Raw genomic sequence first — 24,069 nt, forward strand, 5'->3', positions numbered from 1 at the left:
ATATTCAGTGTTTTCGCAGGCCTGGATGTTGTACGATTTTGAGGGAAGTGAGGCATAGAAATCCTTGTGAGTCAGTGATTTCAATCAATGTTGAGGGAAGACGACTAACTGATTGTTCCTGTTTTTCTTCTTTTCTTTTGTCCTTGTTGGACTGAGAACGAGTTGAAATGATGATGATGATGAAGAAAGCTGTCCAGGTTGACAATGTGATGTATGACCTCCACTAACAAATTGTTTAATGGAGGGGAATTGTTTTTCTGATCAGTCTGTTTATTCAGTTTCAGTTTACACCTTCTGATGACTGAATAAGAATAACTGTCCTGTCTGTTGTTTTTATCAACACAAGATCTCTGTCAGGATTCTTTGCTGCCTGCTTTCAAACTGTAAATCTTGATTCCTGAGGCCCCAGTTTTGACTCCTCACTGTCAACAATGTGTGAAACTCCAAACCAATCCCTCTGAGGATCACAGCTGCTGCTGCATGTGTGTCGGCTTCCTGCCAAAACTGGCTTTGTTTTTGTTTGTTTTTAAATAACAGTCATGAGGGTAAAAAAACACTTGGTTAACGGTTCAATCTGCTCAGACTGTTTAAGGTTAAAACACTCTGCTGCAGTGGTCAAAACAAACAGGAGCTGCAGTCGCCTCTGGGCGTTCACAATCACAGCAGCAAGATGCTGAGATGTCCTGCGTCTTTGTTTGTGTCTCTGTTGCTTTAATTTGCATAAACACTTTGGTGAGTAAAGGTCTGGAAAGCTTCTGTTGTTGCTTGGTTGATGGTTTATAGTGTAGTAGAATAAATGTTTTAAAGGGAGAGAATAATAGATGAAACATGGCCTAGAGACTACAAACCCTTTAATCTATCAAAAAAATCAATTTAGCTTAAATGTCCTGTGAAGATGAAGTTCAATAGTCTGTAAAACAATTCTGAATTGATTTCATTTAATCTGCAGTTTCCTTTGAGTTAGAAAACAAGTCAACTTCATTTCACTTTTTGATTTTATTGCATTTTATGAATTTTAATAAAACCAACCAGAAAATAAAATACACTTGAGAGAATATATTATATAGTAAACAGTTAATTTACGACAGTCAAAAGTGCAAAATGTAAAAGTGGAAGATACCATCTTTGTGACTAAGGCCTCCTGTTTATTAAATCACACAGTGTGAGGAGGCTGTTTTGCCAGCATCATGTCTTCAGACTGAAAACAAAGGAGCCTCTGGTCTGTGGACAGGCGCAGATTTGCACCTCGGTTGGCTTCGTGGTCGATCAGGGTTATGAAAGTGAGAGTGGAAATATTTTGAGGGTTTTCAATCCACTGGTGCGGATTCCTCTGGCATGGCGAATTTATTTGATCATGTGCCTTCATATTCTGTCTCATTCACAGCTTATTTCTGGTTTTATGGATCTCTGGAACATATTTGAAAAGAATTAGTGTTTTCGATGTCTTCACCGCAAAAGGCCATAAACGTACATGTTTACCGTATCAAAATAAATAAATAGTTGTAGCTATATTTATATCTGAAATGCACTTTAACACTTGGTCTGTACAGTGGGAATCACCGTGATTCTTGATCGAGCTGGCACATTTGAAACATGTCCTCTGTCTTCATCCGGGGTCCCAACTCGTTTCCGTAATAATACTTTAAAGACCACTTTATGACAGGAGGGTTTATTCTCGCTTCATTTCAGTCCATGCTGTGTCTCTTTGTGCCTCCTCAGGTCCACTTTCCTCTGGAAGCCTTTCCCGCAGAGGTCGCAGCCGAAAGGTTTGTATCCGGTGTGTTTCCTGCTGTGCGTGATGAGGTTGGAGCTCTGGCTGAACGCTTTCCCGCACACCTGACATTTGTGCGGCTTCTCACCTGAAAAACACATTAAAAATAGATTATTTTGGGTCATTTTTTATTAAACACGAGCTAAATTCGGCATTTTTTCAAGTTGATTTCGTACTTTTACGCACCGATTATTTACCACTTGAAAGGAACGCAAATTAAATCTAACAGCAATTTAACTTTGATTTGTTTTTTAATATAAAGCAATGTTGTCTTCTGCTTCCCACTCACCTGTGTGGATGAAAGTGTGTTTCTTCATGTCTGACTTCTGGTGGAACCTCTTCCCGCAGTACTGGCACGGGTACGGCCGAGTGTCGGAGTGGATGAGCAGATGCGTCGACAGTGTTGACGACCTCTTGAAACTTTTACCGCAGATTTTGCAGTCGAAGCTTCTTTCCTGAAACGTGAGCAGAGGCGAGTTCAGAGATGACAGAAAAACGCAGCTTTGGACGAGAAAGATGCAGACCCAGAGAAGAGGTGTGAATTCCGGGGACGCTGTTTTTTTTTTTTTTTTTTTTTTTTTTTTTTAAGTGTTGTGAGGTTACCTGTGTGTGCACCGCTTTATGTTGCTCCAAACTGACCGCGTGTCCGAAGGTTTTGCCGCAGATTTCACATGCAAACGGCCGCGTGCCGCTGTGAGATCTGCGGACGTGGACTTCCAAACCGTGCGGAGTAGAAAACACCTGTTGGAGGAAGAAAAACATGTTCTTTAGGTTTGATCACTGGTTGTCTTTAAGATGGATACATTTAATGCTTGTTAATGTGATGTTGTTGTTTTAAGTTATACTAAAATAAAAACATGGTTTTACAGATTTTGGTTGATATTTATGTTTCTGCATTAAATAGCTTCTGTAAACCATCCTTTGGATTTAATCCCACAACGCAAAATATTTGAATGCATCTCCCTCCTCACCTTGCTGCACTTGATACACTTATAAGCCCCGTTGAGGATGAGACTGGAGCACAGCAGGTCGGATGGGGCCTTCACACTGTGGGCTTTCCTCTGCAGGCCTCCATCGGGAAACAGCAGAGCAGCAGCGGCGGCAGCAGCAGCGTGCCTCCTGTAGTCTCCATAAGCCTCCTCGCCCAGACTCCGGTATGAATCCAGGGCTGGGTGTGTGCTCCTGTCTGCGTAAAAGGCCACGGACCCGGGGCCCCTGTCCACCTCCAGGCCGGGGTGGAGGCTCTGCTGCAACAAGGGCCTGAGCCCGGGTCCCGGGTAGCTGCTCCAGGCGTACGGCCGGAAGGGAACAGTGAAGGGCTGAGACTCATCCACCAGAGGAGAGAGGGACTTCTCCGAATCGACTGAAGAGGGGAAACATATGAAAATGTAATGAAATGAGTGACATGGTTAAAGAGGGGCAAAAGAGTCATGCAATGTTTCCTCGGAGAATTCCTAGACGATGATACTTTTGAAAATATCAAAATAAATGTTCCCCAAATTTAATGAGTTTTAGAAAACTGTTCAAGAAGTTTAAAAAGAAGATTCCAACTTTCCCAAGAAAAGGGAGATGTAAGAAAATCTTATACACAGTTAGGCCTATAGCATATGATCATTTGAAATATTATACAGGTTACAACGTGCAGAAAGAAAAGGAGCACGTGTGGTGGTGTGTACCCGGTGATGCTGAGGGGGAAGGAGGCCTCCAGAAGTCCTCATAGTCCGAGGAGGGACCACACAGACTGTCCGCGCAGCTGAGCGGAGACTTCGGGGAGAAATCAGCAGCGTCGGCCAGGTGAGAGTCTGGAGAGAGGTCGTACCTGTCCACCGACATGTCGGCGTCATCCGGGAGTTTATCCACCTCTGAGGGGGAAACAAGCACAGTCAGCATCTTAACGAAAAGGGAGCAAGGAAATGTTTTCAAGTCTGCTCAAATGTAATCTCCAACCATGTCAGGCGAATTTTGTAGTTCTACAAATAAATAAAAAAACAATCTACAAATCGTATTTTAATGCAAAATACATTCCAGACAATTGTTAGATATAGGCCTACAAACAAAAGAATAGGGACAGGAACTCAATTATTTCAACGACCTTATTGTTGAATAATAAAAGAAAATAAGGTCTCAATTAATTTTCTGTACTTTCTGTACTTTAGAAATTATTTTTTCGTTAGGGTGAAGTGTTCTACCCGATAATTACTTTCCCTCTCAACCTATTACAACAAGAATGAAGGTCTATTTGAATAAATTGCGTTTCTATTAACTGTAAAATCAGAAGCAGCGTTATGTATGTGTTTTTACTTCAACATTAATAGTTATTTATTATGAGAAACGTTTTTTAAATTTATGATAAGAAATTCTAATGCTACATTGAAATGCGTGTTAATATCTAAAAACCGGAATTATTTTTGCACAAACCTGAGCATATGTGCGCCAGTATCGAGTCCAGTCTGCTGTAGTCATCCTCTAAGCTCCTGGGCTGGTGGTAGCTGTGCGCCTTCTTACTCTTCACCATGAAGGAGCGAGGCATCTCTGATGTGAGAGCAGACAAATCACTGATGAGAAGGAGAGCTGCGCGCCGTGACTGAACCCTGCAAAGATTTGATCTGCGCTGGGCTGCTCCAAGTGCTTTAAGAGATTTCAACCTGGCAACAGAGCATGCGCACCACGATCTGTCTCGTCTGCCAGGTGTTGCGCGGACAGGTGTCACAGCAGCGGCCCCTCCGCTGCAAAAGATATCCGCCTGTAGTGTTTTCAGTCAGCACTGACAGTGTGGTTACAGGTGAGAGGAAAACCGTCTGCAGCGGGGGCGACTTCTTGTCACTCTCCCTCGATGCAAATGCACTCATTTCAGGCCTCAGTTCATAACACAACAGAGTGCGCTGCCTGTATGTCAGGAAACATGTGTGGAAATATTATTCGCATTTTTAAAGTCAGAATCTAGTGACTTTTTGCAGCGTTGAGCCCATTGCCCGGAGCTGCTGGTCCCTCCCGGATCAGACTGCGGCTCGTGTCCTCCAAAAGAGCCTTTGGCAATCAGTAGAAGTGATACAGGCCTTATCGGCGACTTACTCAATCTTACAGGGAGAGGAAGCGCGTAGGCGCACCCCAGGGTGTCAGTTGCTGAGAGGCTACATATAGCATATAGTGGTAAAATAAAAGGGTGGGGGAAACCCTTAACTCGCAGTAGCCTCATGGTCCCTAATATAGATCATATATATTTTGAAATGCATATTCAACCAAAGCCTGTGCTTATATTTATGGGGCTGGCGCCAAGGCTACGAGTGATGAGACAAGTGACTACCTATGAGGCCCGATGTTATTTACACACATGCAGGGTAAGACTTCATATAAATCCTCACATTAATATCACGTTAATTTGTAATGAATCTGTGGATTTAAGATACTCTAAATGACGTGCAGCGTAGTCCCGGTCTGGTGCTCTGTTGGGCCGGAGACTGTTATTATGCGACAGACACTAGCCGTCCTCACGCCCGCGGTGACAGGTTCACATTACCCTCTTCATTATGCTCAAAAGAAAGAAGGCCAAAACAGAGACAATTTGTTTTCAGTTTGCCCTGCAGGGCGCTCATCAGTGCGCCCTTTCAGCGTCATTACGCACACAACAAAGGATGGAGTCGCGCGCCCTGGTGCCTTTTATCCACCGCAGTGAATACTAAAACTGTTTCAGGGATGGAGTAAAGGGTACTCTGATTTTACAGAGAATATAACCATGCAATATTCCGCAATATAAAATAATTAACATTTGCTTCGTGCTCAGTGCCGATAGCCTATCTTTTAATATTCAAGGCAAAATTATTGTCAAGTTTTTTGTTGATCACAGAGCTCCATTTTAGCCAAACTGTTTTAAGTAAACATCCTCTACATCCCCCCTCCCTACTTATTATTACATCCGCTCATATCACCTCCCTGTCTGAAAATATATTCTCAATCACAACATTTAACACACTATTTTAATTCTGTGATTGTCTGAACCTGGTCCAATCAAACTGAGCGTGAGGACACACTCTCTGATAGCCACTGACCACTGAAGTCTGTTCACATCAGTCCATGTCTCTGATAGCCACTGACCACTGAAGTCTGTTCACATCAGTCCATGTCTCTGATAGCCACTGACCACTGAAGTCTGTTCACATCAGTCCATGTCTCTGATAGCCACTGACCACTGAAGTCTGTTCACATCAGTCCATGTCGACCGGAAATCAAAGCGCCACGTGCCCCGGCTCGATTAGACACACACCGCGACCGAGGCATCCGGACTCTGTATCGGGGAAGATATGAAGCCCGGAGCCGATAAAAGTCCAAGGAGACAGGCTCTGCTGCCCGGAGAGAACCGATAGGCTGGTGGGGAGGACGCTGCGTCATCATCAGGACATAATGAGCGACGATACGGCACAGAGTTAAAAAAAAACAAAAAACGACCAACATCAATGCATAATAATAAAAATGACAATTCCAGCAGAAATTGTGATGGGTGGTTGCGGTCAATTCACCTTGGACTGGGTTAACTGGTCAAATGGTTAACTCGTTGTGTTGGGGGTTTTGAAAAGGTTAACCACTTGAAGTTCATTGCATCCTCAACTGTTTCTCTGCTCCTGCACACTGATCAATTGTAGTAGTAGAAGTAAAAAACTTAGGGAAGTAGAATAATAATAATACGGATAATAATAAAGATTTCAAAATCAATAGTGTGAATGCTGCATAATAATAAGGCACATATTTTTTTCGCATGTCTTTGTGTGCCTCTTGTCATGTATATTTTTAAACACATAAAATACATTTAATGTTTCTGCATGATTTATTTAAATAAACAAAAAAATAAACATTTAACAACGCCTCTGCATTTGAAAACAGCGAAATAATTCACGCCTCCCACAGCCCACCATCATTTTATTGCGTTCTTACCACAATGACCGTCTACACTTTCAGAAATTGATCAACATGAGGTTAGTAGATCCATATTTTCAGTTCTAAATATGTATGCAGTTAGTTGCATGTATACAGTATTGTTTTTATCTCTATTTCGGCGGGTAATGTCGACCCAAATTTGCACATTTAGGCCGAAAATGAATTAAATCGAATTCAGATGACAGCTTAATCACACACGTGTCTGCTTGGCAGATTTGCAAAAATGAGAAATTGTTCTTATTGTTATGTTACTTCCATTTTCTGCGCCAGTGCACGCATTCAATTCAATTCAAACAACTTTATTAATCCCTCTTGGGGCATTATCCAAATATCAGCAACCATCATCAATCACTGCATTATAAAATATTAATTCAACACTTACTGAGCTCACTGCACCTTTACCATCTTGTCAGGAGTTTCTCAATGAATAAAAAATACGCGTCTTTATCAGCAATAAGCATGAATACAAACCTGCTTGATCTTCAAGGGTGCCTTGCACGCGCTTTAAAAATGTGGTTTTCTGCTTGAAATGATTAGTAGTTGAGAGTGAGCTCTGAAAAACCGCGAGAAATCACTTCCTGAAAGCTCTCAATCTTAGCAAGAATCTTGTGTGAGGAAGGCAGAGCTGAGACTCGTGCTCAGAGTCACAGTGCGGCTGAGCTGGATCAGGTCAGGGGTCTCCGCCTCTAAAGAATATAGTGTTATATACAGGGGTCGTTGGTCATTCATTACATTAAAGAGAGATAAAGAGAAAGGGAGTTTTATCAAATGTTTTTTTATTGAGAACTCATCACACACACGCACACAGAAATCTCATGTAATCTCCAGAGTGTGCTGACTGCCTCATAGTGTTGCCATGTGTGTCCTTACTGCACTGCAGACTCAAGAAAAAAAAAAGTGCCATAACGTGTTCCTCTCCCAGCAAACAATCACTTCTTTTTTTTTAACAAAGGGATATTTTCAAACTCACGTTTTTTCTGTTTCCTGGACTTCCAACAATGCTTAGTTCACTTTCACTGAACACAGGAGTTAGTGTTCAATACATGCATTCAGAGAAATTCTTACACAAACACAGGATGAGCACAGAATACAGTGCTTAAACTTTGGAAACACTTGGAAGGTCCTGACTCCTCTCCAGATTGAAGTGTGCAAGGTTGTGTTATCTCAGAGCTAACTCCCAGTTTGAAACTCATGTCATCTGGTTCATGTGCAAATGTATGATACAGAGAACATATGATAGGCATGACTCACATTTGACACATTAACAAATGAACTAGCTGAAAGGTTAACTGGGATGTGTCAGAGAACTCAGAGTGAAGAAATGAACCAGAAACCTTTTTCTGCACTGATTTTAACAGCAGCGTGTTCAGACTCGAAGCAGATTTCCCGGTACGACTTCATGCAAAGATTATTCATATCTATCAAGGAAACATTTTTCTTGGAAGTTTAAAAAGTTCAGCATTGAGATGTCCAGAGACTGACTCAAGCATGACGATTGATTATTGTAAATGTAGCTTTTTGTCTCATGTAAAAAGCAAACATTTGGACTTTTACTTAAATGGATCATGATGTTTTTATTGAATCATCATTATACTTATTAAATTACAATAAAAACAGTTTATTTGGAAGTCTTGCTGCTGTAGTGGGCAGATTGAAAATGAGTAACTCTGGTCCTGCGCTTAGTACAACCAAACCTAACGGGTTAGAACACCTTTCCCCCTGTCGGCCTCTAACGACTGGAGGCAGCAGGAAAGTTATCTTAAGTCTACTGAGAAAGCAGTTCACCTGCCAACTTATCTGGAAGGGTGAATCTTGTCAGGTTGTGTTTAACCAACGATATTAAACACAAATGATCTTGCAGTCAAACTCACACAGGTGACTGTGAGCTTTGCTTTGGTCTGAACACACCAATAGGGCCATGGATAAGAAACCCACCCTAAGGGAAGATCTTTTTTAATTAATTCACTTTTAGAATAAAGTCAAACTGCTGATAATCAATTTAAATTTTCAGAAAGGGCCAGGTACAAGAAAAATAAAGACATTTACGAATTTAAGAACAAATGAGAAAATAAAGAAGTCTACTTCCTGGAGGGGTTGACACCATCACAGAATTTCACACTTTGATATGATACTAGGAGGAAAAGAAATCAAGACATCGATGCCTGTTTGATACCATGGCAACAAGAATTGATGGGCACCCAAAATATGGGTAAGTTGTTGCTTTTAATTACCAAAATTTATAAGAAAACTCCAGGACACGGTCCCCTCCTCTGTTCACCGTCTGTTACAAACATAAACATTACTTTTGCATCTTTGTGACGCGTCTAAAGGACTTCAGAAAAGTCAGTATCTGCTGACCTTTAATATTGACGTCACCATCACTTCTTTCTGTGATTCTCTCACAGCTTTGGGTTAAACATCTGCCTTAAGATCTGTATTTTTATACAGCTTCAGTATCAGTAACACTTGGCATCCAAAAGTATCAGAGTATGGTAGATTTAAACAACCTTACTTCCTGGTTTTTATTTCTCTCACACCTGGCTCTGACGCTGTTGGTTTATTCTTGACATTATACTTAATTGCGATATTTCAACTTAATTCTCGACATTTCACTTTTTTTTTAAAGTCCAAAGTATGAATAAAATTATTATTTTTCTTGTACCTGGCCATACTCCCTCTGTCATAGATTATTCACTTTTAACTTTGTGCAGAACGAGGAGGCCGAAGTCTTCTGATGAGGGAACATCACTTATGTTTCTCTCTCTTCTGTCTGGAGTTCTTCTCACTGTTCTCACAAACATGTGTAGTCATTGGTGTTACCATATTTATGTAACTTACATGTCCCTTTTTTTTTTCTCTTTCTGAATTGTACATTATAATCTACACATCAGATATGCACTAGATACATATTTTCAAGTTCAAAAGGAAACAAACAAACATGATACACATTTACATATCTACAAGTATGCAGATGTCACATTGACCTCGTGCTTCACCAGCCCCGGTGCAGCATTAACGAAGGCCAGAGCGTCACTGCTGGCGGTCGTAGGGGCCTCTGATAGCAGCCTCTGACCACGCTCAGCAAGACTCTAATGAATCGTGTTTCTGCATGATAGACACTTAGGAGTAACGGCACCACGTGTGTGATGTTCTTTTATAAAATGCTTTTAAAAGTATAAAAACGCCTTGAATGAAGTGTGTGATATAGCACAGGTTTTATTGCACAGTCTCTCTCTCTGTGTTGTACCTATACGAGGAGTGGGGGCAGTAGAGTGATTCTCCTCCTCTTGTCGTTGTGGCCCAGTAGAGTTTGATACACTCCTCCACATTATTGGTTTCTCTGCTGAGGTCCATGCTGATGATCCGCCTCTGCCAGTGGTGTTTGCTTCCCTCAAGTAGAAAACAAAAAAAACTACAAACAAGCTAAATAAACTCAATCCGTAAGTGTAATTCTCATGCTATGAAATGATGATGCATCTGCTTTCTGAAATTCCAGACTCCTCCTCTGAAATGGCTGCTGGGAACACCTCCTCTCCTTGACTGGGTGCTGACAGCATCTGTCCCGACATCACACGGTGGTGGACTTGCTGCTCGGAGGTACAGAGAGCCGCAGGGCCTCGTCGTCCTCCTCATCCTCCTCGCTGTCTGTGTCCGGCAGGTTGGGCCGCAGTCTGATACGACTGCCGCTCCTCTGCTGGCTGTCCTGCAGGATGGGGTCCTTGACTCCATCTTCATCTGAAGACTGGTAAGACCTGTCGTCCCTGACATAGTGATTGACGATGTGGATCCCATCAAAAGTGGGAGGGTTGGCCAAGCCCCTCTGTCCTTTTAAGCAGCAGATCTGTGAGAGGAAGCATGAGGAGCATTAGGAGCTACACTTAAGATTCTTTAATCCTGCATGCAAACACTAACATGTAACATCAGAGGTGGGCACAAAGACTGACAGGTATAACATTAACAACACAAAGTGGTCACATCTTTGGCAGTAAGTGATGTTTTCACAATTTTAACGTGCAGGCAGCAACTTAAACACATGTGAACAATGCACAAGCTATGAGCTGTGTCCCTATACTGAATACAGCTAGTGCACAGTGGAAACACACTCATTCAAATACTACACTAGCTCTGCAGATATACCAGAAAACAGTGTCATTAACCATTATGTAAGAACAGAAAATGATAAAAAAAAACTGCATGACCTAACACCAGCACTTTGGAACAACTAAACATGGAATAAAAAAAAGTTATCGACTAACATGGGATTTTTTTTTAGATCACTTCAGATATTAGAGACGACACAGACACAGATTACACATGTGATGATGGTAACAGATGGAAAGCCAATGTTTCATGTGTTGCTCTGCTGATCTCACCGCTTCTTAATCACCTCAAACATTCATTTTTGCATGTAATGGCGTTGTGACTTATTGCACGACCTACGACTGCACACTGAGAATCAGTAAGTAAAGTGCAGATGGGACATTGTTTCATTCCTTCCTGGGTGAGTGCAAGCTCCATTTGGGACTATGTCAGGGACAGTCCTGAAGGTGTCCTATGGAAATCTTTAACAGAGTGGTTGCGGGTGCGGTGTTGTTTATGATACAATCTTTTCTCTCCTAAACATGAAACCCTTTTGATGAAGTTCAGACTTCACCTTTCTGTGGTTTGTGTACGTCTTTCCCTTTTTCTTAAGGCTCCTGTTTGACTTAGGGGGGGAATAACAACTGTTTTGTTTTTTTACCATTAGCTACAAGAACTTAAAGAATTCTTGCACCATTCAAAAACTAATTTGGACAAACCCTAAAAGATTGAGATTGAAACTAAATGCCAAATCTCTTATAATGAAGTTTGGGTTATACAAAGAAAGTTTGACCGATGATGTTTAGAAATGTTTCTATGGAAGCTTCCAGTACTGTCTCAAGTGCATAGCTGATCACGCCGTAAGATGGGAGGGGGCTACACATTGATCAGGGTTCAACCACTGGGGTCACAAGGTAACATCTGGACACACTTACCTGCGTCAGCCTGCCATGCAACAGACAGACATGTAGGAAGAGACGCATTCAGAAGATAGTTCAGAGCTCAATATATAAAATGTGTGAAAAATAAGCCTACGTTTACCTGCACCTGTCTGAAACAACAGGAAGTCAGAGTGTCATCTTTAGTATGAAAAGGAAACTTTGATGTGTTCAACATCTGACTGGCTGAAGTCACAATTTCCAGCAATATGATGCAGGTCGTAAGGCCGTGATGAAGGAGGATGGTGGGACAATACGAAACACTATCAGCTTTCAAGTTTGCTCACTGCGGGCACCTGAAGTTGCATGAGTCAGAGAAGGCTGTGCTTAAGATAACCTGACCACCAAGCAAACTGAGCGAGAGGGGAAATGACTGTACCTGCACTGACTATCTCATTTCTCCGACGCTATTGGTTCACTTTTTTGTTTTCCTTTTTTTTGTTTCCGTTGAGAACACAGCTGTCAAGACATGTTACCTTTATAATAAATAACAATGATGATGCAGTCGCTTGTTTAAAAAGAAAACAGATGTTGAACCTTGCATATTGAAAAAAAGCTGACATAGCAATTATTATTCTGTGAAATATAAGGCAATATTTAAATGAGACCAGAAACAGGTCATTTGTTATTTATCTTACAGTAAATCATACAATATTTTTAAACCTTTGAGAACTTCAAAACTAGTTTATTCTTAGTTTATAACACTTTTCAAGCAGCTCTGACACAGAAATGAACATTAACATAGATTATAGAGGGTCGTCTGTGTTACTGGTTATCTTTGTAACAGTGTTCAAACATAAACTTTACCCACATGGTAGACGATAACTAAGCCCGTCAGTGCACTGAAGAGATCAAACTTTCAAAATCAGGAAACCAATAGATTTATCTGTCGGCCAGCAACATGTCATTTGTGCGTGTGTGTGTGATAAGCATTTCTTACTCTTGGGGATGGAACAGCTGTGGGGATTTTAACTTTAAAAAAATAAAATTAAAATAAAGTTCACAGTCTTGTGCTGCCTGTGACTCACATTGGCTTTGCTGCACATATGCTGCAGCTGTAGCCATTAAAAGGAGAAATCCCCTCAGCATGTAATGTGCATCTGTAGCGTTAATCGGCTCCAGGACGAGGTGCTCATAACGAGATGACATCATTCAGGAGGCATCTACATGAAACGGGGCACTCTGGGGAAGGGCTTCACATTTAATGTTTAAGTAGTTAGTGTTAATAGTCATGGAAAATTAAAACCTTTAGACTTTCTATCGAGCAGCAAAAAACATTAAAGCTTAACTTGTTAAAGTTTGCCTCACTTGGTATCCATTGAGACTAAATCAAGTGTGTTCATGTTGAGGCTGATGATTTCTGTAGTGCAGCCCTAACATGCATCAGAATCAATAGGCAGCAACAAACAGAAGGTAAGGTGTTCAGGAGATATTTAGTCACAAATCACAGTTGACTTGTTCCTAATAAAATCTTCACTTTGAGTTTCGTTGTCTACTCTGGCTCTACTCGGTGACAAACGATGTCAAATCCTCTCGTGTTAAAACTTCTAGACTGTGAAAGTGTCTGCAAGTCATGTGCAGTTTGAGCTCCGCACAGGAAGTCTCTGGGTGTAGTTAACACTTATACCTATCTGTTAGCCTCAAAGTCAAAACCATATCTGACTGAATGTTTTGAAATGCGAGATCAAAGCAAAGGCAACAACAAAATCTGAATCTGTACTGAGAAGAAAGAAAGAAAGAAAAAGGTTGCAAAATAAGGCGGTGTGAATATACAAATGGACGCTTGTTTTCAAAGTCTCACCTCGTGTTTCAGCTCTGCTATCTGGTCTTTGAGGTCTCGGATGTACTGACTCGAGTCGGTGTGGTTCAGCTGGCCCTGGACCTTTCCTTCTTCTTTCTGTTGGTTCAAGACACAAGAGTAGAAAGACAGTGATGCAGGTGCTTTTTAAATACTGAGGAAGGTCAACAGCAGTATTTTGTAAACTTGTAAACAAAATAGATGTGAATACAGAAGAATAACAACTGCTGTGCATCATGACGGTGTTGCTCAATCGTTAGCAGTAGGAGATTTGTTTAAATAATGATTTTGAAAAATCTATCCTGAAAAGAACGGTTCAAAAAGCGCAGTAGATGAAAACAAATCCTCCTGGAAGGTTTTTTTTTTTTTTTTTTAAATCAAACTCTTGTATACATTTTTTCTAAAGATACATTTTTGGGCTTTACTGCATGTCATCACACCATGTCAAACATTTTTAAGTGTCAATGGTCAGAGTCGAATCCGGGCCGCAAACCTCGAGATCTATAGCCTCTGTACATGACATAACCGCTAGGCTAACCAGCGCCCCATGTACAACAATTTAAATATATGGTTTTATAATGCACATTTTTAATTTAACATATTCATCTTTCTTTTTTAAGCCTTTTTGGGGCTCTTGTCCTGTATTAGATAGGACAGCTGAAAAAAGGCAGGAAATGCTGGGATGAGAGAAATGCTGGGATCTCATGCAGCAAAGGGTCGACGCAGTAGCTAAATAATGTACCTCTTCATATAGCCCCCCCAGACAAAATACATCCCACACTGGTCAGGGGGAACTTGAACCACTGAACTCCTGCATATAAAGACAGCAGCAGGTGGAAAGAGCCCTGTTGCTACAAAAGAAGCTTTGCAAAGTGTCCTTCTTGTGAGGCGGGAGACTGAAGTGACAGATGTCAGGGGACATCAACTCAAAATACTGTCATTTGTGTTTGATTTCCTCCTCGGGCCCTGGGGACGAGGCTGGTGTGTCGCGTTAACAGTTAAACAGCCCATGTGATGTTTACTTTCCTCAGTGCAGACATCTGGAGACAAACTCGTTCACTGTTTCAAACCTCAATCACAACCTTGAACGTGCCAGAGCTGCACTGAGACTAACTAAGGGTGTCGAGAGGAGTTAAAACCACAGGCTGCAGCATGGGAACACTGAGAGACTGAAAAAGGGAAGAGGTATAAACAGCACTCAGTATCACACAGGGAGGTGATACGGCAGGGTAAGGGGGGGACGGGGGCTTCTCTAACTGGCCAACACCCCAAAATATATACAGGGTTTCTGATTCCTGTGGTAAGGTGGAGTTGAATATGGCAGGTCCCAGTAGGCCTTTTTTCACAAGGAGGAGTCTAAACGAGTGAGATTATTCCAAGAATCTGTTGTTTTTGAGGTTTCACAGCTCAGAAACACTGCAACGATAAAGGGACAGGAGGCAGTTAATGAGACTTCCTCGTGCTCAGCTGTGTGAATCAACAGGTGTTAGGCTGCAGCGTCTTAGCCGGGGTCGTCAAACAGTCATGTCTTCTTCATGTTCCTGAACTTTCAAATTCTGCTGAACATTTGATGCTCTCACACAGCGAGGAAAAGAAGAGCGGGTTGGAAATACAAGTACTTGATACAACGTAGAAAAGTATGACAAGGAAATGAGTAAACCGTATGAACCGTGTTAAACTGAGCAGCTGCTCATCACAAGCATCATTATCATCCCACCTGAGAACCGAAGCCTAGCCCTGGAAGGGAGCTTGACGTGTGTAATGTGTTGTTAGCATTAGCAGTATATATTTTCACACTTTATGTGGATTCTCATTTTAGTGCCAAAGGACTTTCCAGAAGGACGCCCATTCACCTTTCACTGATTGGGTTCCTTACGCCCTGTGTTACACAGAGTGTTGTGTACCTGATGTTCTCGTTGGCTTACTTTTTGGATAAACTGCAAAACCATGAAGCTGTATGCTAATCGTATCTTTGCCTTAACCTCAAGATTAGACCTAGAGTAGACCTCAGGTATAATTGTAATTTGAAGAACGATGATTTATATTTTATTTGTTTGTAATCAACAATTCCCAGAGGTTCACTTAGGTTTTATCTTGTTGTTATTTTAGTGTGCTTCCATTCGCATGGCTGCGACTAAGACAAGACTTACCTGCCGATTTTCAACTGACTGGTAATGAATTGTCAAACTGGTCATGATCATTTTATACTGGAAAACATGTACAACTAAATATTTCTCAAATATGTTAGCATTGTGATAGCGAGAAACAAATAGCGATATAAATGTAGAGGGTATATGGACTCATTTCAGTAGACCATATGGTTTTGATACGTGACTAAGCGGCTGTGGTTTAGAGGTGGAGTCTGGTGTCTTTCAACTCGAAGGTAGGGGGTTCGATCCCCAGCTTAAGCAGCAACATGTTTGCTGTGTCCTTGGGCAAGACGCTTAACCCCAAGTTGTTCCTGCTGTTTCGTGGGCGGTGTATGAATGTGATTAGTTTCTTCTGATGGTCACTTTACATAGAAACCTCTGTCCTTAGTGTGTGAATGGAGTAGGTGTGACATGCGGTGTTAAAGTGTTTTGAGTGGTCAGAAGACTAGAAAAGCGCTATAAAAGCTCAAGTCCATTAACAAATTTCAGTGACTGATTAACAAAACAAAACTGTTACCTTCTGGTTTGGATTGGGCCCCAAAACTACTTCATTAGGTTTAAGAACATTTCAAAGCCTGAGCTCAACATTACAATGTTACAATTCACTTAGCAGACGCTTTTATCCACTCTCTACCAACTGAGCCACAGCCGCCCCCGATATATTTGGATTTGAAAGGGGAAACGTCAATCTACTGGTTGACAAAAAAAAAGCTTTGCTGCAAGTGTCATGGAGCTTGTTGAAGCATTGCAACAAGATGTAAAAAAATGTGTCCACACAGGTGAAATATTGTTTTTAAGTCTTCTTATTAAAACAACAAACAGTTTATGATGAACCATTAGAGACATCTGTGTAGGATATTTGATTCATTTATATCTTAATAATTTAACTTTCAGTTTATCAGTATAATATTTTTCAAAGGACCATGATAAAAGTGTAAAAGGTAGTCCAGATGTGCACATTAGAATTATTTAAGCTGTTTAAGATCAATAGAAATAAACGGAGAGAATAAGATAAGAACGTGTGTTAGGGGCTAAAACATTGAGTATAAATCTCTGAGCATGTCACAGAAACCTCAAAATAACCCATGCATGTCACCTTTGGTAGAGTCTCTGCTTGAAAAAGAGAAACCACTTCCTCTCAGCCCAGAGACAGCGTAGCTGTGAACAGGCTGTGATAGTGAAAGAGTTCTGCACATCAACCCCTCAAGACGGAGATCGTCCATAGTAACTGAGTGGAGATTATCATTAATCTGTATTTGTTTATAAAGTCTCTGCAGGTTTATCAGTGGGGTTATTAAAGGGCCACGGTGTAAACACCACCTTCAATGATTAGGTTACTGATATGAATCACTGATCTGACGTCTACACATAGCAACAACACTTTGACAAAGCTTATCTGATCAAATGGTGATCTTTTACATCTTGAAAAAGATGATGACTGTCAACACAAACACGCATGACACCATCTCTTCAGAAGAGGGCAGGAGATTGATTTTTTTTATGTTAAATGTTCTTGTACGTGAAGCAGATTTCACCCACAACTAATAGAGAAGTAACCAAACCACAGACCAGAAAGCCAGAACCTGCACAGTGATTTTTAAAGTTTCAACATAGCCATGATAGAAGGCGGTTAATCTCTATTTTTAAAATGCCAATCATTAAAATATCATGGCATTCATGTGTCAATAAAGATTTTGGGTTTTTCTTGGTATTAAAACACTCATCTGAGCGTTCCTTATGCAGATTCTGTAAAGTATGGGGGCGTTAGTGGTAAACTCTGGTGTTGCATGTTTTGGCTCTATCACTTAGTAACAAAACCTCAGACCACACTGTGTCAGTGTGTGTGTGTGTGTGTGTGTGTGTGTGTGTGTGTGTGTGTGTGTGTGTGTGTGTGTGAGGAGCTGTAGGTGTCACACTTATAAATAGTCCAGGCCTCCAGCTTAAACATCTTCAACTCAACTACCAGTGTTTGATATTTATAAGCAGTGTTGTGCAAAGTAGTAACTAGATACAGTTACTATAGAAAAGTCACAGAGTTACAAACGGAGTTACTGCATTTTAAAAAGTAACTAGTTACAGGGGAAAGTAACTTGAGTTTTACTTGTTTTGCTTCAATCTTCATATTAGTGTTCACATCATTTTGTGTTGCTACGGCACAAATGTGCTTTAACAACTCGCACATATCAAATAAAACTGAAGTCATTTAGGTATTTCACTGGTTAGATCTCTGAAGGCGACAGACTCAACCGTTGATATGAAGCACGTCGACGTCAACATACCTGTCTATCAATCTATCAATCAATCAATCAATCAATCAATCAATCAATCAATCAATCTCGAGACACTTTACAAAAAGCAGGTAAAGGCCTCACTCATTGCTATATTACAAAGACCCAGCGTCTATATCAGTCTTTAGTCAAGCTAACAGATCCTGGAGCAGGCGGTGTTTTAAATCAAGCCGGCTGTTTGAATGGAGTATCTCCTCCTTGGTCTGCCGAGCTAATGTGAGCTGCACCTGGGACTCTAGTGTCTGCAGCATCGTGCCGTCTGACAGCTAGTTTAGTAGAAGCGTGTTGTTGTTTAGGTCGGTGCTTTGTTCTTGTAAAAGAAGTTTTCTCTCCTTAACATAGACTTCAACACGTCAATATATTCTGTTAGTCCAACAAGTACGGCGCTACACCGGGGCTAGGGGGCGCTATAGCCCCATCACAAATCTGTCTAGCCCCGGCTAAGCCCCCTCATATACCGGTATGTCTGCTGTCATTAAAAAAAAAAAAAAAAATTAAAAATTAAAAAAAGAACTTAAAAAGTAATTATGAATTCAAGTCGACTATTCATAGCACCCCAACATATTAGTAAAGCGTCCCCTCAGCACCAGGAGAAAAAAAAATCCTGGCGCCCTCCCTGTCTTCCAAGACAAAAAGCTCACGGCTGAATGATCCTCTACCTGTGTTTGTTTTGTGACATCACAAAGGGCAGTAACACCTCCCACAGCTAGGTATTTGTTTTCACCTCTGAGTCTGCCTTCTCACCGTAAACAATAGGGCATGTAGCAAGAAAACCTGAGCCACCCAAGCCGTTCCAGAGAGGGGGCGTGGACAAACACAGCTCATTTACATTTAAAGACACAGACACATGAACAGCCTGTTCTGATCAGGGCTGAAATAGAGGGGTTTATAGGTATGATCAAATACAGGATCAGAGTGGATTTAGAACAAGAAACTTCACAGACATGTTTTGGGGAGGTCTGAGACTTATTTCAACTTGTTGAAAAGGAGGATAATATGTTCATTTAATTGAATTGGTCACATTTAATGATTTTCTTGCCTTAGTGTACCATTGTTACATATCAATTGAGTTGTTCACAAGTAGAACAGCAGCAAGAAGATTACTCAGAAGTATACTCTGCTTAACTAACTGATACAAATCAGAAGTACAGGGACAACATGACGACCTGCATGTTTTACAAGAAACCAGAGTTTGAAGAACCACAGTCTGACTTCAAAAGGTGAACTGCTGCTTAACATGTAAAGTGCTGATAGGAAGAGCATGAACTACAATCGACACAATCGCTGCTTCTGACATCATACTTGATCTGCTTTAAGAGTTGTTCTTTCCAGAGCTTATTACACATGTGAGTTTAACACTGATCAAAGAAGTGTCAGCGATTGATCATTACTGACTCATCAAAACAATTATTTATTTAATTTGCTGAAGTTTGAGGTGACATTTATGGAATTACAAATAAACGATTAAATTTCTGACCACATTTTTAATTTTAGTATCTGCTTAAGTGATCACAATTTATATTCATCCAACCAACTACTAGAACTGACCCTTAGAGTCTAAAGTGTGTTTGTCTAATGTTTAAAAGACTAAATACATTTCTTCCTAACAACCAACTCCTACAGATATATTTTTTAAAAGATACATTTTTGGTATTTTTTTGCCTTTATTGTAGACACAACAGTGGATAGAGTCAGAAATCAGGGACAGAGAGAGTGGGGAATGACATGAGGGGAAGGAGTTACAGGTCAGATTCAAACCCAGGCAGCCCGCTCAGAGGACTACAGCCTCCGTACATGGGACGCCTACACTCACCACTAAGCTACCGGCACCCCCTCTTACAGAAACATTTAAATGAGACATTCTAAGTGTTTCTCCCATTCACTCCCATTCATCCTCTTTAGCCTGCTCACACATGATCACAGTGTCTGCCTCCCTCCCCGCTCATTACAAACTACAGCTTTACTTTTACTTATAATTGCAAGTAACCAGGTGTTGCACCTTCTAACAAGCCGTAAACTACTCCTGATCGGTGTTGAGATGAGCTGTGATCAATCAGAACTGCTGAGTGTTGGCAGGGGGAGAACACGCCTGTATTTGTTTTGGTCACCCTTGTTTTGTGTAGCGTTACATTTGTTTGGGGGTAAACACCGGAGTCTTCGGGCATTCTTTGTTAAGACCGGTTCATACAGTGAATACGTTTATATAAGAGTCCAACAAGATTCACAACAGTTCTTCAGCCACAAAGAATGGACGAAAAAAATAAATAATTAAACTAATCAACAAACCGGAAAACAAAAATAATCAAAGTCTTGACAACGTGCATTCTTTACATTTTAAGTAGGGTGAAACTAATCATCACTTCACCTTCTAACCTAACACGTCTGACTGATGCGCTGTCGGAGCCTTGAAGCGCCCTCAAACTTTGATTATTTATCGACTTATTCATATGTGGAAAAGGCAAGAGAGTCATATTAAGACAAGAAGGATATATCTCAGCTAATCTGAGCCATCAACACTAAGTGGGTGTGGTTTGATTCGATGTGATTGACACCGGCGTCTCCGTGACAACATGAGCAAACCACTGTTTTCAGATACAGTCATATACCGCAAAGTTCTGATTGGTGGATACAAATCTGTGATCTAATCTTTATTTTCCCATCAGAGCCCCGACCATGTCAAACCAGTGAGTAATCTGACATGTAAAACAGCCGCTCAAACGCGTCCGAAGCCCCTCACTCACAGTGAGATATTAAATAACAATCATCATAATCAAATTTAACATGATGTTTTTTTGTCTTAGAATTATATTTTAGTCCTTAGTACACACATTTTGATTATTACTAGTATACTCTGACAACTAAACCATCTGTTCAAAGTAACTGATTCATTCAAAGAATAAAGAACTCCTCATTTATGGATTACAGTAATTTGAGATGATTTGATGATGTCTCTCCTCCCCCACCCCCTCCCACTTTTTATCGATTTCTGTCACTACACAGATTTGTCAGAAATTCATGAACGCAAAGTGTCTTTTTCTGATTGAGATAAGGTTAATTCTATTTAATGTGGTTTGTGTAGGAGTTGTGTAAATGATAAGTTTAAAGCTGGCAGGAGTGTGACAGACAAACATAGCGAGGAGTGTGTTGGGACTTTACCTGAATCTCAAGCTCAGAGATCTGTTGCTGGAGTTCAGCCATAGCAGCAATGTTGTCAGCTTCCCTCAGCCTCACCGCCATCACCTCTTCTTTACTCTGAGAGAAAACCAAGACAGGTACAACAACGTTATTTCAATAAGTGACAAAGCCCTGGAGAGGTTTGATGCTGGATGACCAGTTGTAAAAAATAAAAAAAAAATAAAAAAAATCAGACTGAACTTTCTCTGAAAAGAAAACAAGTTTCTTCCTCTCCCTCCATGTTTGAAAACTGACCTTTAATCTTGTGATTCATTTGATATATTTGCACAAATGTTTTCAATTTATTTGGATAAAGTCTGTTTCCCCAGATTGTTGCAGATGAGCTGCAGAGTTGTACCTTGCATTCAATCTCGGCTTGTCTCCGTTTGATCTCTTGCAGTTGCATATGCAGGTCTTTGTTTTGCACCGTCAGTGTTTGCACACATTCCTGCAGACAGCGACTCTCCTGCTCCGCCCGTCGCAGCTGGTTACTGTGTATCTGATTCTGATTGAACACAGGGGGGACATCCAAGAAGAAAAATAATATTACTTTAATGTATGACTGTTTGTATTAAGGAAGTAGTGACAAAGGTGCATCACAGGAACTGCCTGCACTGCTTCAAATTCAGCTGTCTGAGATATGTAGGAAAGAGGACTGCTGCCCTCTGAAGGACACAATGTGACAATACAGGCAGAAAAAACTTCCCTGACTAAATATAAATCAACCTTACTACAGAGCCACTATTAGAATATACCTTTCATTCAATAAGAATAATGGCAAATTATGAAATGAAGACCTTACAATCAGGAAAAGTAGGACAGAGACTCATCAAAACAAGAAATCTGCTGACTCAACGTATTGTGCTGTGATTTCTAACCTGCGTTTCCATTTCTAGCATCCTCTGCCGTGTCTCTCGTAGCTCGGCCTGGGCTTCGGCTTCGCGCAGCCTCACACTCATAAGCTCATCTTGCAGCTCGCTCAGGGTGTTCTTCTTTGGGCTGTCCTTCCAGCGACCGGCCGTGCGTGCCAAGTGACGCTGAGCAAACATTCAGATTCAGACAACTTTATTAAACCCAGAAGGGCAATTCAGTTTCACAGCCTACTGAGCCATGCAACATGTAAGTCAGTAACCTTTCTCATGTTTACATGTCTGACACAGATGACTGATTACATTGTCAAATGTTCTGCCTACCTGCCAGTGCTCTTCCAGGTCTCTGACTTGCTGTCGTAGCTCTTTCAGGCCGGTCAGAGCCTCTGCCTCTCTAAGCTTCACCCCGATCAGCTCCTCCTGAAGTCGAGCCACATTGGTGTCATCTGGTAGAGACGTGTTTCTCTAAAGAGAGCATGTCAGAGTTTTAATCCATAGCTATTGTTGTACAGAATGTTAAGACTGTGGCAGTACATAACCTTTTTTAAAAAACGCACCTTTCCCATTTCCAGGACCTTGTCCTGCATCTCCTTCAGGGCACACTGAGACTCTGCCTCGTTTAGTCGGGCCTGCACGAGTTCTTTCTCCAGCTGCAGGACAGACTCCTCCGAGTACCGAGGGGCTCCCTTCTACAACACGACACGAGTGTAAGTAAGAGAAGTAAGCAAGCCGGAGCGAAAAATGTGGACAAATGTTTTTCCCACCTGAATGAGATAATGAGACCACTTCAACAGACTTTCAGCATTCATTTCAGCTGACATCAACCATTTGGCTTTCACATAAATAAATAATAACCTCCCATTGTAGAGCAAGACAGCAAATTATGTAAAACACAGTAATGCATACACATTATCATGTGGAATCCAACCATCAATAATTCAGTCTGATAGGAGAGAATACTTTCAGTGGGAGCAGCCTGTGAATAAGGTGCAATGTGTGAAAATTCACTAGCCTGTAAGACAACTGCTTACATATTCATGAATGCATTTCTGAGAATGCAGAAGACCAGAAGCGGTGCCTCATCTATGTAGTGCTCCATGTCCCGATTTGAATTCATGCATGCCAAGACAGATCATTACCCAAGAACGATGTGCAAAGTGAGAAAAGCCCTGGTCACCCACTGTCTGAGTTTTATCGGCATTGCAATAACTAAGACACGTGAATTTACTGACACACATTCATAGGTGGCCCAGTTGATAGCATGATCTTAAAAAAGGTCAGGCGGACGTTTCAGCTCTGCACATCACAAACTGATCTGGAAAACATCCTCAAAGCCATGGCTCCTGTCACCGACTAGGCATGATCTGAGCCCGTGCAACCTGCCAGACGGGGACTCTGTGGCCCTCCTTACCGCGTGTGGCTGCTGCTGTTGCTGAAGCTGCCTCATGGTTTTCTGGGCCTGCTCCAGCTGAGCACTGGCCTCCTCGCTCTGCTGTTTGACCGTGGCCAGCTCCCGCTTGACCAGGTAGTTCTCCTCCGCCTCCTGAGCTCGAGTCACTTGTCCCTTTGGACGTAACCAACCGAGGAGGGGGGGGAAGTGAGCACGACAGAGAGTGAAAACGAGGGGACGGCATGGAAGAGGCAAATCAAAAGATAAGGGATTGGGTTTTCTGAGGACATGCTTGGTTAATTCTAATAATGTCATAAATTACAGTTATATTTCAATTCCTTAGATCTTATTTTTTAGGATTATCTTTAATTTTTCTGGCACAATGTGGTATTTCATGCACTTATTTCATCCTGTAATCCGCTATCATGATCTGGTTTAGTTCCTAATTCAGAGAATCAGTAGAGGCTATCAGGGTCTGCCTTATTACTGTGTTCTTCATTGTGCTAATCAAAAGCATGCAAGGCTACAGATAGAGGAAGAAAGAAGTGTGCAACATCAAGTGACACAGGTAGAGAGAAAATGAGGGAGTATACCTGGATCAATCTATCTGCCAAGGAAGCACTTTCCTACAAAACAGAAATATCGACAAGAGACAGCAGAGAGAGAGAGAGAGAGAGAGAGA

The 24,069-nt window shown here is 41.3% G+C and overlaps 2 protein-coding genes across 10 annotated transcripts in view; both read right to left on the reverse strand.

Annotated features, from left to right (window-relative positions):
- Window positions 1-977: 977 nt before the first annotated feature.
- gfi1ab (growth factor independent 1A transcription repressor b) lies at window positions 978-7,316 on the reverse strand. 2 transcript variants are annotated; one of them, XM_061030630.1, is made up of 7 exons: window positions 7,172-7,316; window positions 4,190-4,303; window positions 3,448-3,633; window positions 2,743-3,134; window positions 2,375-2,512; window positions 2,061-2,226; window positions 978-1,859 (listed from the first exon to the last, which is right to left on the reverse strand). In XM_061030630.1, exons 2-7 carry the CDS (start codon window positions 4,299-4,301, stop codon window positions 1,681-1,683), a joined length of 1,173 nt encoding a protein of 390 aa, XP_060886613.1. In that variant the 5' UTR covers window positions 4,302-4,303; window positions 7,172-7,316; the 3' UTR covers window positions 978-1,680. The 2 variants fall into 2 exon arrangements, with proteins under 2 accessions (XP_060886613.1, XP_060886623.1); XM_061030640.1 differs by having other exon boundaries at window positions 7,083-7,175.
- A 141-nt stretch (window positions 7,317-7,457) lies between these two features.
- evi5b (ecotropic viral integration site 5b) overlaps window positions 7,458-24,069 on the reverse strand; it is a 41,383-nt gene continuing 24,771 nt past the window's right edge. For 6 of the 8 annotated variants that reach the window (XM_061030621.1, XM_061030616.1, XM_061030618.1 and 3 more), the window contains 9 exons: window positions 23,981-24,013; window positions 23,409-23,561; window positions 22,555-22,686; window positions 22,322-22,462; window positions 22,007-22,165; window positions 21,487-21,633; window positions 21,111-21,206; window positions 13,520-13,615; window positions 7,458-10,541 (listed from right to left, as the gene is read on the reverse strand). In XM_061030621.1, the coding sequence (XP_060886604.1) occupies window positions 10,269-10,541; window positions 13,520-13,615; window positions 21,111-21,206; window positions 21,487-21,633; window positions 22,007-22,165; window positions 22,322-22,462; window positions 22,555-22,686; window positions 23,409-23,561; window positions 23,981-24,013 (1,230 nt within the window). In that variant the 3' untranslated portion in view covers window positions 7,458-10,268. The remainder of the gene's footprint in view (window positions 10,542-13,519; window positions 13,616-21,110; window positions 21,207-21,486; window positions 21,634-22,006; window positions 22,166-22,321; window positions 22,463-22,554; window positions 22,687-23,408; window positions 23,562-23,980; window positions 24,014-24,069) is intronic. The other 2 variants (XM_061030617.1, XM_061030622.1) reach the window with 2 other exon arrangements.

This window comes from Labrus mixtus, chromosome 3 (genome assembly GCF_963584025.1).
Source record: "Labrus mixtus chromosome 3, fLabMix1.1, whole genome shotgun sequence".
Lineage (NCBI taxonomy): Eukaryota > Metazoa > Chordata > Actinopteri > Labriformes > Labridae > Labrus > Labrus mixtus.

Excerpts from the sequence above, each read along its gene's own strand:
- gfi1ab (XM_061030630.1), bottom strand. The coding sequence starts at position 4,301 with ATGCCTCGCTCCTTCATGGTGAAGAGTAAGAAGGCGCACAGCTACCAC. Across the intron at positions 3,634-4,189 it reads ACTGGCGCACATATGCTCAG|AGGTGGATAAACTCCCGGAT; the intron begins GTTTGTGCAAAA and ends TTTCCCCCTCAG. Across the intron at positions 1,860-2,060 it reads ACACACTTTCATCCACACAG|GTGAGAAGCCGCACAAATGT; the intron begins GTGAGTGGGAAG and ends TGTGTTTTTCAG.